This window comes from Staurois parvus, unplaced genomic scaffold (assembly GCF_062004578.1).
Source record: "Staurois parvus isolate SC_StPar_1 unplaced genomic scaffold, SC_StPar_1.0 ptg001035l, whole genome shotgun sequence".
Taxonomy (NCBI): domain Eukaryota; kingdom Metazoa; phylum Chordata; class Amphibia; order Anura; family Ranidae; genus Staurois; species Staurois parvus.
The window spans coordinates 199,992-217,709 of NW_028318831.1; the positions used below are offsets into that span (position 1 = coordinate 199,992).

The 17,718-nt window shown below is 45.4% G+C and overlaps 1 protein-coding gene across 1 annotated transcript in view; it reads right to left on the reverse strand.

The window, feature by feature from the left end:
- The window catches only part of HSD3B7 (hydroxy-delta-5-steroid dehydrogenase, 3 beta- and steroid delta-isomerase 7), a 79,047-nt gene that overhangs the window by 14,543 nt on the left and 46,786 nt on the right, over positions 1 to 17,718 (reverse strand). The window contains exon 3 of the mRNA XM_089657845.1: positions 9,068 to 9,223. Coding sequence (XP_089513971.1) covers positions 9,068 to 9,223 — 156 coding nt within the window. The remainder of the gene's footprint in view (positions 1 to 9,067; positions 9,224 to 17,718) is intronic.

Consider the following 17,718-nt stretch of genomic DNA (forward strand, 5'->3'; position numbering starts at 1 on the left):
CAATCCATCAGACTGTCACCTTCCCTCCTCACCTTCAGGCGCTCCCTGAAAACCCACCTCTTCAGGGAAGCCTACCCCACCCTCACCTAACAGCCGCTGCCCTTCCCTCCTCCTACCACTCCATCCCCCACAGCCATTTCCTCCTGTACCTCTACCCCCTTCCTCCTAGATTGTAAGCTCGAAAGAGTAGGGCCCTCTAACCCCTCGTGTGCTGTTTGATGTTACTGTACTGTTTTACTGTACCCCCTCTATTGTACAGCGCTGAGCAAACCCTTTGGCGCTATATAAACTCGATAAATAAATAAATAAAATGTGTTCAATACTTTTTCCCTCTGTCATTACATTTTATTACATATAACTTAATTTCTGAACTTATTTGTTTTGGTTTCTTTGTATGTATGGATTGCATGGGTTGTTACCGACATGTGGTGAACATTTCATGTCAATAGCACCTTTAGAAATATATTTATACAGACAAATGGTGACGTGTTCGATACTTATGTTACCGCTCTGTATCTATTTCTATACAGTACATATTTTTCCTTAGTCTGTTTATGTTTACATTCTGTATGCTGGTAGTCCATGGACTGGATGGACTGGTTAGTACGGCTCTGTATGATGTGGGATGTCTGGTTCTGGACGCGTGCTTTTTGTGTTTATGTTTCTTTGTTCAGGCTTGTTTAACTATAACTATGTAACCATCTCTAATGAATCCCATTTATATGAAGTCTCTTGTGTCAGACAAGAAGAAGATTGATACATTAACTACCTGCCGACCGCAGATAGCCAAATGACGGCTAAACTGCGGCCGGCCAGTTCTGAGTGGACGTCATATGACGTCCTCCCAGAACGCGCTCTCCTGCGCGCCCCAGGGGGCGCGCACCCGGCGATCTCCGTGATCGCTGTGTCCTACGGACACAGCTGATCACGTGATGTGGTAAAAGGCCAATCACAGCGGCCTTTTACCACTTGATCAGCGGTGTCCAATGACATGCTGATCACAGGGAAATGCAAGTGCCGGTTCTCGGCTGCACTTTCCTCACGCTGTCAGATCGTGAGGAAAGTACTGCCGAGAACCGGCAGTTGTCAGAGCGGGGATCGGCACCGATCATCAGGGCCACTGATGATCAGTGCCCTGATGATCGGTGCCCAACAGTGCCACCCGCAAGTTCCGCCCAGCAGTGCGCCCACTAGCTCCGCCCACCTGTGCCCAGCAGATCACCCACCTGTGCCCAGCAGTGCACCCACCTGTGCCACTCTGCAGTGCCACCTACATGTGCCCAGCAGTGCCACCCACCTGTGCCCAGCAGTGCACCCACCTGTGCCCACCCACCTGTGCCCACCAGTGCCACCCACCTGTGCCCAGCAGTGCACCCACCTGTGCCCACCCACCTGTGCCCACCAGTGCCACCCACCTGTGCCCACCCACCAGTGCTGCCCACCAGTGCCACCCACCAGTGCAGCCCAGCAGTGCTGCCAGTCAGTGCCACCACTCAGTGCCCAGGGGTTGTGCCAGTCAGTGCCGCCAGTCAGTGCCCAGCAGTGATGCCAGTCAGTGCCGTCTATCAGTACCCATCATCAGTGTCACCTATCAGTGCCGCCTATCAGTGCTGCATATTAGTGCCGCCTATCCGTGACACCTCATTAGTGCTGTCTATCAGTGCCGCCTATCCGTGCCACCTCATTAGTACTGCCTATCAGTGCCCTTTAGTGCTGCCTATCAGTGCCCATCAGTGCCGCCTATCAGTGCCCATCAGTGCTGCCTCATCAACGCACATCAGTGAAGGAGAAAAAATACCTGTTTGAAAAATTTTATAATAGAAACAAAGAAACGTTTTTTTTTTTCAAATTTTTTGCATTTTTTTTTTTTATAGCGCAAAAAGTAAAGCGCCCAGCGGGGAGTAAATACCACCAAAAGAAAGCTCTATTTGTGAGAAAAAAATGATCAAAATTTCATATGGGTACAATGTTGCACGACCGCGCAATTGTCAATCAAAGTGCGGCAGCGCTGAAAGCTGTAAATTGGCCTGGTAAATAAGGGGGTATAAGTGCCTGGTAGGCGAGGGGTTAATATCTATATATTAAACATCTGAGAAGCAGAAAGGGAAGAGTCACGTAGATCGTAATCTGCACCTGTGGAGCTCATTATAAAACTTACTTTATGAAACTTTTAATGTAACAAAGTATTTCCATTTAATACGTTTCCTCCCTAGATGTGGGAGGAGTTTATTGGCTTTACATGACAGTGTATGTAAACCGTAACAATACATTTCTCTTATTTGCTTCCTCTCATTATGTTAAAAATATAAAATGTTTTATTATATCTTTTTGACGAATGCAAAAAATAAACCACAAAAAAAAAAAAAACAGCTGTTTATCCAATCGGAAAGTGTGAGCTGATAATTTCCTGTGCTCTCTGCCTCTGGACTGTTATCGGGTAGCATTGTTCCCTGCTATCCCTGTAAACTACAAAACACCTCCCCCTGTTATAAAGAAGAGAGGGAGGTGATATAGTTAGTCTGGCTGAAAAAAGACAAAAGTCCATCCAGTTCAACCATAAAAAAAAGTTATAATCCTACACCCACAGCTGATCCAGAGGAAGGCAAAAAACCCAGCAAAGCACGATCCAATTTGCTCCTGCAGGGAAACAATTCCTTCCTGATCCCCCGAAGAGGCAATCGGATATTCCCTGGATCAACTTTCCCTATAAATGTTATATCCAGTTATATTCTGTGTATCCAAGAAACAATCCAGGACTTTCCTACAGCAATCCACTGAGCTGGCAACAACCAACTGAGGGAGTCTATTCCACATTCTCACAGCTCTTACTGTGAAGAAACCTTTCCGTGTTTGGAGATTACATTTCTTTTTGTAGCCATAACAAACTTTCGGCCCTCCGGTGACAATGCTACTCAGTACAGTTGTCACTCTAAGACAGGAAGTAGGTTAATGGTGGGATTATCAAGTGAAAGTAAGAGGGAAAAAAAAAAGAAAGAAAAAAGGAATGCAGCCACCACATCTATGGACCTGTATGCTGCAATACGCTCAATTTTTGTTTTTTGGGTTTAGATACACTTTAAGTCATACTAAACAGAATAAACGCCCTCTGACTATATAGAATGTCCATGGGCATGGAGAATTCTTATTTCCCCGCATTGATGGATATTGAGCTGTAGACAGATTACTATGGGCTGACCTACTCCATACACTCTACAGTCCATTAAATTCCATGATCAGTCACTCCATACACTGTGCTGTACATGGCATGCTATGGACCCCACACTCTATACAAGCCTTCCTCTGCCAGGGTTCCTTCAGCCTTCTCCACTGAATCATATTTAAATGAAGTGTCTTATGCCAATTAAGTAGTATATTGATACAAATTTGGCAAAGTATTGGGCCATCGGCCTTTCCACACATGACCTTTAAAGGCCCCCCAGTCTTAGTCTGTAGGGTTCAATGTTGAGTTGGCCCCGCCCTTTCCATACACATGACCTTTAATGGACCCCCAGTCTTAGTCCGTAGGGTTCAATATTGAGTTGGCCCCGCCCTTTGCAGCTATAACAGCTTCAACTCTTCTGGGAAGGCCGTCCACAAGGTTTAGGAGGGTGTCTATGGGAAGGTTGGACCATTCTTCCAGAAGCACATTTGTCAGGTCAGGCACTGATGTCGGGGGAGGAGGCCTGGCTCGCAGTCTCCACTCTAATTCATCCCAAAGGTGTTCTATGGGGTTGAGGTCAGGACTCTGTGCAGGACAGTCAAGTTCCTCCACCCCAAACTGGCTCCTCCATGTCTCCATGTCTTTATGGACCCTGCTTTGTGCACTGGTGGGCAGTCATGTTGGAACAGGAAGGGGCCATCCCCAAACTCTTCCCACAAAGTTGGGAGCATGAAATTGTCCAAAATGTCACCTTAAAAGTTCCCTTCACTGGAACTAAGGGGCTAAGCCCAACCCCTGAAAAACAACCCCACACCATAATCCCCCCTCCACCAAACTTTACACTTGGCACAATGCAGTCAGGCAAGTATCGTTCTCCTGGCCACCACCAAACCCAGACATGTCCATCGGATCAACAAACAGAGAAGTGTGATTGGTCCCTCCAGAGAACACATCTCCCCTGCTTTCGAGTCCAGTGGCGGCGTGCTTTACACCACGGCATCCAACACTTTGCATTGCACTTGGTGATGGAAGGCTTGGATGCAGCTGCTCGGCCATGGAAACCCATTCCATGGAGCTCTCTACACACTGTTGTTGGGCTCATCTGAAGGCCACACCAAGTTTGGAGGTCTTTAGCTATTGACTCTGCAGACAGTTGGCGACTTCTGCGCACTGTGCACTTCAGCATGCGTTGACCCCGCCCTGTCATGTGATGTGGCCTACCACTTGGTGGCTGAGTGGCCGTTGTTCCCAGTCGCTTCCACTTTGTTATAATCCCACTAACAGTTGAGCGTAGAATATTTAGTAGCCGGGAAATGTCACGGATGGACTTATTGCCCAGGTGACCACCTATCACGGGACCACGCTTGGAGTCACTGAGCTCCTGAGAGCGACCCATTCTTTCACCAATGTTTGTAGAAGCCGTCTGCATGCCTAGGGGCTTGATTGTATACACCTGTGTCCATGGAGGGGATTGGAGCACCTGAATCACATGATTGAGAGGGCGGGGCCAACACGTCTGGCAATATAGTGTATATATATATATATATATATATATATGACATAGATAGTAATGTCCATCTGCAAGGCTCGTTCTAACTTACCACACAGGACTATTTATATACCAAGTATTTATATTCGGTTTCCTGGTGGATGTGGGAAGAGTTTATCAGTTGACAATTATATCACACTAAACAGGAAAACTCCACCTGACTACACAGAATGGAAAATTCCCTTTCCCCGCATTGAGCTATATGTAGGAACTGCACTGTACATTGAATACGATGGACTGACCTACCCATACACTCCGCTGCCCGTTAATTATCACGATCAGTCACTCTATACATTGTGCTGTACATAACATGCTATGGACCCCACACTGTATATGCTGGACTACCATGCTACATACACTTCACTGTACACTGCATTCTGTAAAGCACCACATTCTGTATGCTACGCTGTACATTACATCCTCTGCACAGCCATACTCTATATACTGTGCTGTACGTGTCACAGAGTGGGTCTGCACAATCTATACCACGCACTCTTCATTGCAGAAGCTGGTCGATTATTTATTGGACTTCTTGGAAGGGACTCATTGGAAGGTTTTCCAACGATCATCGCAGTGGATGCAGGCATCCAGTCAATACAGTGTCCCAGCACAGGGGGCACCCCCGTCCACCTCCCTTGTGTGGAGAGAGGAATTGGTTATGAATTATAAACGAATAGGAAGGAATGGCCAGTCATACTCTGAAGCATGATATTCCATATCCATATGCTGTGCCATACTGTACAATTGCACACTAAGTGTGCTACAATGTGCATTTCACACTGTGGGCCACCACATGCTATACGCTGTGCTGTAAGTCACATACTTCAGAGGACCAGATTCCTTATGAGCAGAGTACATTGCATACACTGAAATGTCACAAATTATATCCTGTATTGTACATACTCTACACACCGCACTCTGTATGCTGCACTGTACAGAACTACACAGCATTCAGCACTGTGCTTCATATACCACTCCACACTGAACACTGTGCTGTACATAAGCACTGCACTGTATTTCACATCACTCCACTCTGTACACTACACTGTGCATATTATACCTCTCCACCATGTACCCTGAATTCTACAAAATATACCTCTCCACTCTGTACATTGAGTTGTAAATATTATACCTCTTCACTCTGTACACTGTGTTGTACATAGTAATTATTTCCATTCTATACATTGTGCTGTATATACTATATCTCTACATTCTGGACACTGTGCTGCACATAGTATACGGTACCTCTCCACTCTGTACACTGTTCTGTGCATAATATACCTCTTCACCCTGTACAATGTCCGCTATATATTATACCACTCCACTATGTACACTGTGCTGTATGTACATTTTATACCTCTCCACTCTGTACACTATGCTGTACATATTATACCTCTTCATCCTGTACAATGGCCTGTATAAATTATACCTCTCCACTCTGTACACTATGCTGTACATATTATACCTCTCCCCTCTGTACACTGTGCTGTATATATTATACCTCTCCACTCTTTACACTGTGCTGTACATATTATACCTCTCCACTCTGTACACTGTGCTGTACATGTTATACTTCATCACAATATACACTGCGCTGTACATATTATACTTCTCCACTCTGTACACTATGCTGTACATGTTTTACCTCTCCACTCTGTACACTGTGCTGTACATAGTATACCGCTTCACCCTGTACAATGTCCGCTATATATTATACCTTTCAACTATGTACACTGTGCTGTACATAATATACCTCTCCACTCTGTACACTGTGCTGTACATATTATACCTCTCCCCTCTGTACACTGTGCTATACATATTATACTTCTCCACTCCTTACACTGTGCTGTACACATTATACCTCTCCACTCTATACAATGTGCTGTAAATATTATACCTCTTCACCCTGTACATTGTGCTGTACACATTATACCTCTCCCCTCTGTACACTGTGTTGTACATATTATACTTCTTCACAATATACACTGTGCTGAACATATTATACTTCTCCGATCCTTACACTGTGCTGTACACATTATACCTCTCCACTCTATACACTGTGCTGTACACATTATACCTCTCCACTTTATACACTGTGCTGTACACATTATACCTCTACATTCTATACACTGTGCTGTACACATTATACCTCTCCACTCTATACACTGTGCTGTACACATTATACCTCTCCACTTTATACACTGTGCTGTACACATTATACCTCTTCACCCTGTACATTGTGCTGTACATATTATACCTCTCCACTCTGTACACTGTGCTGTACACATTATACCTCTCCACTTTATACACTGTGCTGTACACATTATACCTCTACATTCTATACACTGTGCTGTACACATTATACCTCTACATTCTATACACTGTGCTGTACACATTATACCTCTCCACTGTATACACTGTGCTGTACATATTATACCTCTCCACTTTATACACTGTGCTGTACATATTATACCTCTCCACTTTATACACTGTGCTGTACACATTATACCTCTTCACCCTGTACATTGTGCTGTACATATTATACCTCTCCACTCTGTACACTGTGCTGTACACGGTAATTCTCTCCATTCTATACACTGTGCTGTACATACTATACCTCCCCAATCTGGACACTGTGATGTACATAGTATACCTCTCAACCCTGTACAATGTCAATGTTCTGTATATACTATACCTCTCCGCTGTGCTGTACATAATATACTCCCACCACTAATCATTAAGCAGGTGTCCCGCGTGTTGAAAGTCGGATGGTTCCTGCTGAACCGGCTGACTTTCAGTACTCATGTGCTCCTTTCTCTTCAACAGAAGCCCGGTCTAATGACCGGTTTGGGGCGCACGTTCTCGCTGGAAAAACAGCATTCAGTCGGAGCATGTAGCCAATGGGTGCTGTGCTAATCTGTGTATTCTGGTGGGTGGGGGTGGGGGGGGGGGTCCCTGCTGTCAGAATACAGCACAGCAGGAGAGATCCCTGCACCTACATCATTTATGTGGATTCAGGGATCGATTGTCAGCCTTGTTTCTCCCAACCACCTGGTTGAATGATGAACACCGCGCATGCGTACCCGGCTTTAGATCTTTGAGTTGCGTCCCATTTGTGGGCCAGACACATATTTTCGGTCTATTTTTAATCCTGCCGTAGAGCCACAGATGACAGGGATAAGGCTTATGTTTTCCTGGCCACATGGCACTGTGGAAATCCCCTTGTTAAATAGTTGAACTTCAAATGTTTTCCATTCCTGGGAGGGGGGGGGGGGGCATTCTGGAAAAGTTTGTGAGCTCCCATGCTGGCGGCCACTAGCAGAAGGAAAGAATGTGAAATTTATGGAGCCAATCAAACTAAAGCAGATCCAAAATAAAAATTCAAATAAAAAAAGAAAATCACGCTTTACATTAACCTAATAGCGTTCACGTGGACAGGAACAAATAAAGTTATATATTTAGGAAAAAAAAATACCTTTTACTTTCCATTGATAGAAAATGGCAGTTACTAGGAAGAGTCAAGTAACCTAGTGCCTATGAAGCCTAGATCACATGCAGGGGCGTATTTACCACAAGGCACTTGCCTAGGGTGGCATTTTTCAGGGGGGCAGCACCCCCCCCCCCCAGAAGAAGGGATGAAAGAAGGGACATGCATGCCATAGGAACCAGGTGGGATCCAAGAGAGGCTGCGGGCTGCTTGATGGTGTATGTAGAGCCTGACTGTCGTTCCCGGGGATGTCCGGAGCTGTGAAGACGAGTGTCTTTTTCTCTCTATTGCCAGGGGGGTTAGTGGAAGGATCTCCCAGGTGGGGGGCAGGGGTGTTGTTGGTGTCAGGCTCTCTCCACAGGAGGGGGAAGGGGGGTGGTGTTGGTTGGTGTCCGTAGAGGCAGACGAGTTTTGTGCAGCACAAAACCTAAATACACCACTGATCACATGATCTCTGGTTATGGGGTGCTTTGCTGGTGTTTCATGTCATTAGAGACTGTAGGATATGAGTTCACATTACTCAGCAGAGGAGCGGGGTGGTGTGGACTAGGATAACGCGTTTTTTACCAATGGAACAGAAGCAATGGGTTGTAAAGGAAGGTGGGCCAAGTATCCTCTTGCCCCCTGGTCCAACACTGTGTAGACTCTACTTACACACCAGTAAGAGTCCCTGGTGGTAGGGAGGAGCTTAGGATAAGGGGGTTGGTGCCAATGATGGGGAGCATTTGACTGCATTTTCTACACAGCAAACTATAATGGCGTACTTCGGGATGTATCAGATGGGGCAACCAGGATGGAGAATAGAGTCATTTATCAATCAGGCTGTGCTCCACTAATTAAAATTGCATTCCTAAACCGTGGGTCCTCTTACCTGTCACATTGACTTCAGTGATTTTACTTGGTGGTACCCGTCCCCAGACATCCACCAGGCTAGCTGTGTGTATGACCAGATGGCTTCCACTCAGGACCTCTCGGACGTCATCGTATGAAGAGATATCTCCACAGATGAGCTTGACCTTTACTCTGTCTAGGAAAGAGCAAAAATGAAGACAGCTCAGACAAAAATAAAATAAGGTCTCTAAAATATCTGTGAAAGTTTTCATTCAACTGCCATGGTATAGCCAGTAGTGGTTAGTCTAGTTTAACTGGACTTGTTGTATATTGTTGGTGTTTTGTACCTTCTCCAAGTCACTTCTTCAGTTCCATTGAGTGTCAGGAAAATACTCCACCATTTATATCCACACAGCCAGCACCAATGCCTTAACCCAATTAGCGTGGAATGTCTAGATTTGTATTCTCCAAGAACAGGAAGGATAATCAACATCTCCAAGAAGCCATTCTGGGCTTGGACATTCAACATCTACAAGAAGAAATCCTGGGCTTGGACATCCAACATCTACAAGAAGCCATCCTGGGATTGGGCATTTGACATCTACAAGAAGCCATCCTGGGCTTGGACATTTAACATCTACAAGAAGCCATCCTGGGCTTGGACATTTAACATCTACAAGAAGCCATCCTGGGCTTGGACATTCAACATCTACAAGAAGCCATCCTGGGCTTGGACATTTAACATCTACAAGAAGCCATCCTGGGCTTGGACATTCAACATCTACAAGAAGCCATCCTGGGCTTGGACATTCAACATCTACAAGAAGCCATCCTGGGCTTGGACATTCAACATCTACAAGAAGCCATCCTGGGCTTGGACATTCAACATCTACAAGAAGCCATCCTGGGCTTGGACATTCAACATCTACAAGAAGCCATCCTGGGCTTGGACATTCAACATCTACAAGTATCTATTTATGTTCTTGGACAATGCAGATGCATGTTGATGACATTTTGTCGCTTATCCAAGCCACTTTATCCATTCCTGAAAGTTTCAGGAAGATACCCCAACATTTATGTCTACACTGGTATAAACCAACACCTTAAGCAAATCACCATGGAAGGTGTAGCTGTTGATTTTCCAAGAATACAAGATATACAATCAACATCTACAAGAACCCATCCTGTTCTTGGACAATGTTGGTTGATGATGAAGACATTTCATAGCTTATCCAAGCCGCCTCCTCAGTTCTACTAAGATTCAGGAAGATACCTCAGGATTTGAATCCCCACAGGTAGCACCAACACCTCAATTCAATCACCATGGAATGTGTAGATGTTGACTGTCCAAATATAGGATGAACAATCAACATCTGCAAGAACCCATCCTAGTCTTGGATGATTGACATCTGCAAGAATTCATCTTGTGCTTAGACAATGTTGATTGACAATGAAGACATTTTGTAGCTTATCCAAGCCACCTCCTCACTTCTAATGAGTGTCAGGAAGATACCACAGCATTTATAGCCATACAGGTAGCACCAACACCTCAATCCAGCCACCATGGAATGTGTAGATGTTGAGTGTCCAAGAAGAAGATGGACAATCAACATCTGCAGGAACCCATCCTAGTCTTGGATGATTGACAACTACAAGAATCCATATTGTTCTGGGACAATGTTGGTTGATATTGAAGAGGTTTCTCCAAACCACTTCTTCAGTTCCGATGAGCGTCAAGAAGATACCCCAGCATTTATATTTACACAGGTAGCACCATCTCCTCAATCTAATCACCATGGAATGTGCAGATGTTGATTGTCCAAAAACAAGATGAACAATCAACATCTGGAATAACCCATCCAAGTCTTGGACGGTTGACATATACAAGAATCCATCTTGTACTTAGACCAATGTTTCTCAACATTTTTCATTCAAGGCACCCTTTAAAATTACGGACAATCCCTAGCCACCCTTTAAATTATGGACAGTCCCAGGGCACCCTTTAAAATTATGGACAGTCTTGAGGCACCCCACTCTAAAATGTGAAAAGCTTTTCTAATAGTTTTATATAACGCAGCAACATCCACACATGTAGGACATCCACAGAGTGCAGGGGTGAGGAGTATGTAATGTACAGCATGCAGGAGTCAGGCATATATAATGTACATAGGGCTGGGGTGAGGAGTATGCAATGTATGGCATGCAGGAGTCAGGCATATATAATGTACATAGGGCTGGGGTGAGGAGTATGCAATGTATGGCATGCAGGAGTCAGGCATGTGTAATGTACATAGGGCTGGGGTCAGGAGTATGTAACATACAGAGTGCAGGGGGTCGGGTGTCTGTATGTACAGAGTGCAGGTGCCAGGAGTATGTAATGTACAGAGTGTAGGTGCCAAGAGTATGTAATGTACAGAGTGCAAGGGTCTGGAGTATGTACTGTACAAAGTGCAGGAGGTCAGGTGTCTATAATTTACAGAGTGCAGGGAGTCAGGTGTCTATAATATACAGAGTGCAGGTGCCAGGAGTATATAATGTACAGAGTGCAGGTGCCAGGAGTATGTAATGTACAGAGTGCAGGTGCGAGGAGTATGTAATGTACAGAATGCAGGCATCAGGAGTATGTAATGAACAGAGTGCAGGTGTCAGGAGTATGTAATGTACAGAGTGCAGGGGTCAGGAGTATGTAATGTACAGAGTGCAGGGGTCAGGAGTATGTAATGTACAGCGTGCAAGGGTTAGGAGTATGTGATGTACAGAGTGCAGGGGTCAGGAGTATGTGATGTACAGAGTGCAGGGGTCAGGAGTATGTAATGTACAGAGTGCAGGGGTCAGGAGTATGTAATGTACAGAGTGCAGGTGCCAGGAGTATGTAATGTACAGAGTGCAGGTGCCAGGAGTATGTAATGTACAGAGTGCAAGGGTCTGGAGTATGTACTGTACAAAGTGCAGGAGGTCAGGTGTCTATAATTTACAGAGTGCAGGGAGTCAGGTGTCTATAATATACAGAGTGCAGGTGCCAGGAGTATATAATGTACAGAGTGCAGGTGCCAGGAGTATGTAATGTACAGAGTGCAGGGGTCAGGAGTATGTAATGTACAGCATGCAAGGGTTAGGAGTATGTGATGTACAGAGTGCAGGGGTCAGGAGTATGTTATGTACAGAGTGCAGGGGTCAGGAATATGTAATGTACAGAGTGCAGGGGTCTGAAGTATGTAATGATCAGTGTGCAAGGGTGAGGAGTATGTGATATACAGAGTGCAGGGGTCAGGTGTATCACAAACCATTGATACCATCCTATTCCACTTCTTCCATGCCTATAGCTATAAGCAGCATGATGGAGATATCCACTGGATTCAAGAATTACAAAACGTTTATCCGTGAGTGCAATCATTTCATTTTAATTACTCTTTTTATAGTGCTGGAGCACTTTGTGCTTTGGTTTTGTTTTCCTGAAATAAGCTCTTCGACCTTGTTAGCGTCCCTGGATACCCATGTTATTTCAGTGTGTTTCCTCAAACGTTTCCAAGTACTTACCTCACTACCTCTGAGTCATCACTGAAATGTTTGAAAGAACTGAAACCTCCAGAGCACTGAGCGTTATGAAGCCATTTAGTGACCACGGACAGTTATGTAAGTCAGCACAGATGTATAAGGAGGAACGTCTGAGCACTGGGTGTGGACCCCGAGGAGTCAGATCTTTCTTTCCTTCAAGGAAATGGGAGGATTTTGCAGAGCAAAATCGTTTTCTGTTAAACGAATCCAGCAATAAACACAATTAGCAATCTAGGGAGTCGAGGGAGATGACGCTGGGTTAAAATGACCCCCAAATTACATCCCACTCATCACATTTTTTTTGTTAGTTTTGGACAGACTGGAGAGGAGTTAAAGGCTCCGATGCCCAGCACAGGCAGGCAGACGACCCCACATACTCCGGTACAATTAACTAATATTGTGGCATTGTCTCTGTCTCCAGCCTGCTGACTGGACAGTGAAAGAGCAGCAGAAGATTGATAAGGTGATCTCTCTGCTTGTTTTGCTCTCTCTTCCTATCAGCATGTTCCTAGTCGGCACATTTGCCAGGAGCACACCCGATCCCGGTGATGCCCTTCCAGTCTGAGCTCTGTTTGCATGAGGTGTTTGATGTCTAGTTGAGCTCAGGTATTTACACTATTGGCATTTCACAAAAATGTACCTAATGATATGTGAATGAGTGCAGAGCTGTAGTCTTTTGTGTCTTTTATATATTACAGTGTGCCCAGAGTTTAGCTTTCAGCTTTTTAGGTTTGCATTGCTGTCTATATCCTCCCTTGGGACATGGTCCCCAACAGAGGCAAAGACTGCAACTGGCTGACTTCCCATTCTTCCCCAAAACATTTTCCTTCCGGAATGAGGTTTGTGTTTTTATCCAACAGACAGAAGGTGTTCTGAAGAGTGATCTGTTATCCTACCCATACACCGAATGTAGGGAGATGTAGTTGTGGGGGTGAGCCTACATCATTAGGAACTCATCTTCCAGCAGCTGCCCCTTCAAGAATTTTCCAAGCCAAGGTAATAAGAAGAAATAAAGCTGTGGCATGTTATAGAGGGTGGGTGGGGGGTGGGGGGTAGGTGCGGAGGTGCATTTACGTATGTCTAGCTCAACACAAAGACTGAACACCAGGTTTGATCTTTATTGCATACTTAACATGGGTCCAACTTGGCACAAAGTATGCAAATCTCAAACCTGAGGGGCCACTGAGAAGGCTGGAAGTCACTGTAGTAGTTGGTGCTACTACAGTGATCACTGTGGTCTTCTGGATCCTGCTTAGGTTCTGTGCAAGTGACTTCCCCTCTGCACACTGACCCCAGGGGGTCATTTGATTGGCAATGCTGCCATTCATAGAATGCTTTATATTTTTTTCAATGAATACAAGAGATTCACTGAATGGATGCGGTGGAGAGGAGGGGCGGTAACATCACAATCTTTGCCTCATCAGAGAATGCCTTGTATTTACTGGAAAAAAAAAATACAAAACATTCTGTAGCACCCTCTAGGTTTAGCTAGACAGGCTTTGTTGGGTTTTTTTTTAATTAGATAGAGGCTGGATTGCATCCTGGGATGAGTCAGCCTGGGAGTAAGGTAGTGAGTTCACATCAGTACAGGCTAGAAGGCTCTACAAGTCAGGGGTTCTGGAGCCCTCCCACCCTTCCAGAAACTTAGAGATTTCTGGAAGAGGGATGGAGGAGGGGAGAAGGCCAAGATCTGCATGTTTGAGGAACCTTGGTCAGTTCCCAGGCAGGAGGCTGGGCATGGTCACCAAGGAAAAACCTTAAATATGCGGGGGAGTCGGGTGGCAGATGGGTTAAGTGAAGGCTGGATTGTGGAGCCTGGGAGGGGGCCCCAAGGAGGGGAGCCTACCTACAGGCTGATTGCTGGAAAGGAGGATCTCTAGGTTTAGCTAGACAGGCTTTTTGGGGGGTTTTTTATTAGATAGAAGCTGGGTAGCAGCCTGGGATGAGTCAGCCTGGGAGTAAGGTAGTGAGGTCACCTCAGGACAGGCTGAAAGGCTGTACAGGGCAGGGGTTCTGGAGCCCTTCCAAAAACTTAGAGAGTTCTGGAAGAGGGGTGGAGGAGGGGAGAAGGAGGAACCTTGGTCAATCCCCAGCTAGGAGGACAAACCTTAAATTTGCAGGGGAGTCGAGTGGAATATGGGTTAAGTGAAGGCTGGATTGGATTATGGAACCTGGGAGGGGGCCCCAAAGAGGGGTGCCTACCTGCAGGCTGGTTGCTGGTGGAAAGGAGGATCTCCACTGCCCAAAGTCTCCTAAGGAGGACATCCTGAGCAGCATGGAAGGAGCCAGCCCAGCAAAAGACCTGAAAGCAGCTACCAACCCATTAAGCTGACAGGAGAGGACAGTGTGAGTACTTCTACACCCCATGGACCAAAGAAGGGAGAGGACAGTCAGGTGCAAGACCCAACTAATTTTCATCCAGTGCTACTTACCAGGCAGATCTTGGAATCCCTTACCCAGGGTTACCCTCAGTGCAGCTAGATGAAGAGGAGGATTCATCTGGGGTCTGAGGAGGTACACCAAGGGGACTTCAGTGCTCCTTAGCAGAGACAGGTGCTATTTTTGATCCTCCTTTTTGTACAGTATTGTTGCTAAGAAGTTTGCAGTTCCTTGGGCATCCCATATACCCCTAGACCCCATCCAAGTTGTTAACCCCTTAATAAAAAACAACTAAAAGCCAGCTCAAGGACTGCTTACTTACTCTGAATGCTCAAGTGTGGAAAATGCATGTTGCCTGGCTGTGCAGAGCTTAGGGGGACCCAATCAAATCCAGAGGCTTCTGCGGGGATAGTGCTACACATCCACGAATGGAGATGGCACTAAGCAGCAGACTCCCTGTGCTCTGTGTACAGAAGGGAAGCCATTGGCATACAACCCAAGTAGGACCCAGAAGAAGTGGTGATCACTGTAGTAGCACTGACTACTGAGGTGGTTGTCAGCTTCCCCAATGGCCCATCAGGTATGAGATATGAAGACTTACATCATGCCAAGCTGGACCGATGTAACTGTCATACAGATAATTCCCAAAGTTAAGCTTTAACAAAAGTGCATTGAGGTGAAGAAATGTTCAAGCCAAACATCCAGTCATGTGTGAAGCTCGGAATTTCTCCGGTCTGTAATTGGACAACCAAAACGAACACAAGTTTAGGACTTCACGCTGTGATCCTCTAACCTCCTGCACATTCCTACGTCTATGTGAAAAAAACCACAATACAGACATAACCACAGAGGCGATTCATATTCTGGTTGGTTCCCAACTGGCTGCCTATTCCTCAGCAATAAAAGACGTGTTGATAAGGCCATTCAGCGCCTTCATGGCAGGTGCAATAGCCCAAACAATGGCTGAATGTGTCAACCGGACTCTGGGAACAAAGAGAAGGGACAATGTCAAAAGTGGCCAAACTGTATTAGGAAAGGGAAGCGGCCGTCACATAGCTATAGTAGATGCCCAAAAATTGTCACCGTACATTACATGTGAGACTTCCCGTACCCACAGCAAGTCTAAAAAGAAAATAATTTCCCATAGCCCTTCACCTCACACTCAATCTTAATTCCTACCATCACCTTCTCCTTGACCGAACCTTTAAGGCTAGGTTCACACTTTTTCACTAGGATCCATTGCATTGTGTTAGGGCAAGCCATTAAAACGAATAGGCTGGCAATGCATCAAAAGGTCCAAGAATAATATAAGAAAATAGAATAGTCACATGGCTGGAACATTCCGAGGGCCTGGTGGAATCCACAAGGTGAGGGCCTGGTGGAATCCACAAGGTGTGTTTGCTGAACATGCCATAATTAGAGGTGCCGTAATGGTGTCACCTGCCATCACCTTCAATCAAGGCGTTATTGTGAAACTGTACACTTCCAGTTCTCCATAGAGGAAGACCAGACTGCGGAAACACAACAGATGATTCTATCAAATTGGACGGTTTTAGTGTGATTTCTCCATAAACCGGCTAGACTCTACCGTGCGTGTCTGGTCACCTCCTGACGTCATCCCAGCTGTTTCCTCCTGCAGCCTGCCATGTTTAGGATATCAGAACCCATCTGCTGAGTCCTGGGAAAGGACAATATGAGGTGGACAAATGGTGACGATATTCCTGTCCTTTAGAGCTCTGGACGGGGTGTGGTAAGAGACATGTATCCCCCCAAAGGAAGACGGTGCGGGTGGGGGGATGTATGGGCAGGATGTTGGGTGCATCTAATAACAGGAAACATTGCATGATGGAGTTGCAGAGTTTCAATCAATTGCGCTTGGTCTTTATTTATTATTATTATACAGGATTTATGGCACCAACAGTTTGCTCAGCGCTTTACAATATAACGGGAGACAATACAGCAACAATACAGTTCAATACAAGAGGGCTAGGAGGGCGCTGATCCTCAGAGCTTACAATCTAAGACTGCTGTGCATCACAATTGCATAGTTACATGGTTAGTAAGGTTGAATAAAGACAATAGTCCATCCAGTTCAACCTGTATGGGTGTGTGCATGCTCATGTCAAGAACCCACATCCTAAATCCCTGTATATTGTGTTCACTAAGATGCCCATCTAAGAGTTTTTTTTTTTAAACTATCAATACTTCTTAGAATTTAAGCTCCCAGGATCAGGGCCCACCTAACCCTCTTGTATTGAACTGTATTGTTGCTGTATTGTCTCCCTTTATAATGTAAAGTGCTGAGCAAAGTGTTGGCGCCATATAAATCCTGTATAATAATAATAAAGAGGGAGGGGCTGGTGGTACAAAAGGTAATAACTGTGGGGGATGGACTGGTAGGAGGAATAGAAGATTCCGTTATAAGCTGAAGGCAGGCATTTATTTATTTATTTCAGGTACTTATACAGCGCCGTCAATTTATGCAGCACTTTACATATATATTGTACATTCACATCAGTCCCCGCCCCCGAGGGGCGTAGAATCTAAGGTCCCTAACTCACATTCATACATACACATACTAGGGACAATATAGACAAGAGCCAATTCACCTCCCAGCATGTCTTTGGAGTGTAGGAGGAAACCGGAGTAGCCACACAGGCCAGGTTGGTTAGCAAGTGCTGACCCTTTAGCCACTGTGCCGCCCAGTCTGTCCCACATAGTAGAATGCGGTAGGATAAATCTCACTTTAACACTTTC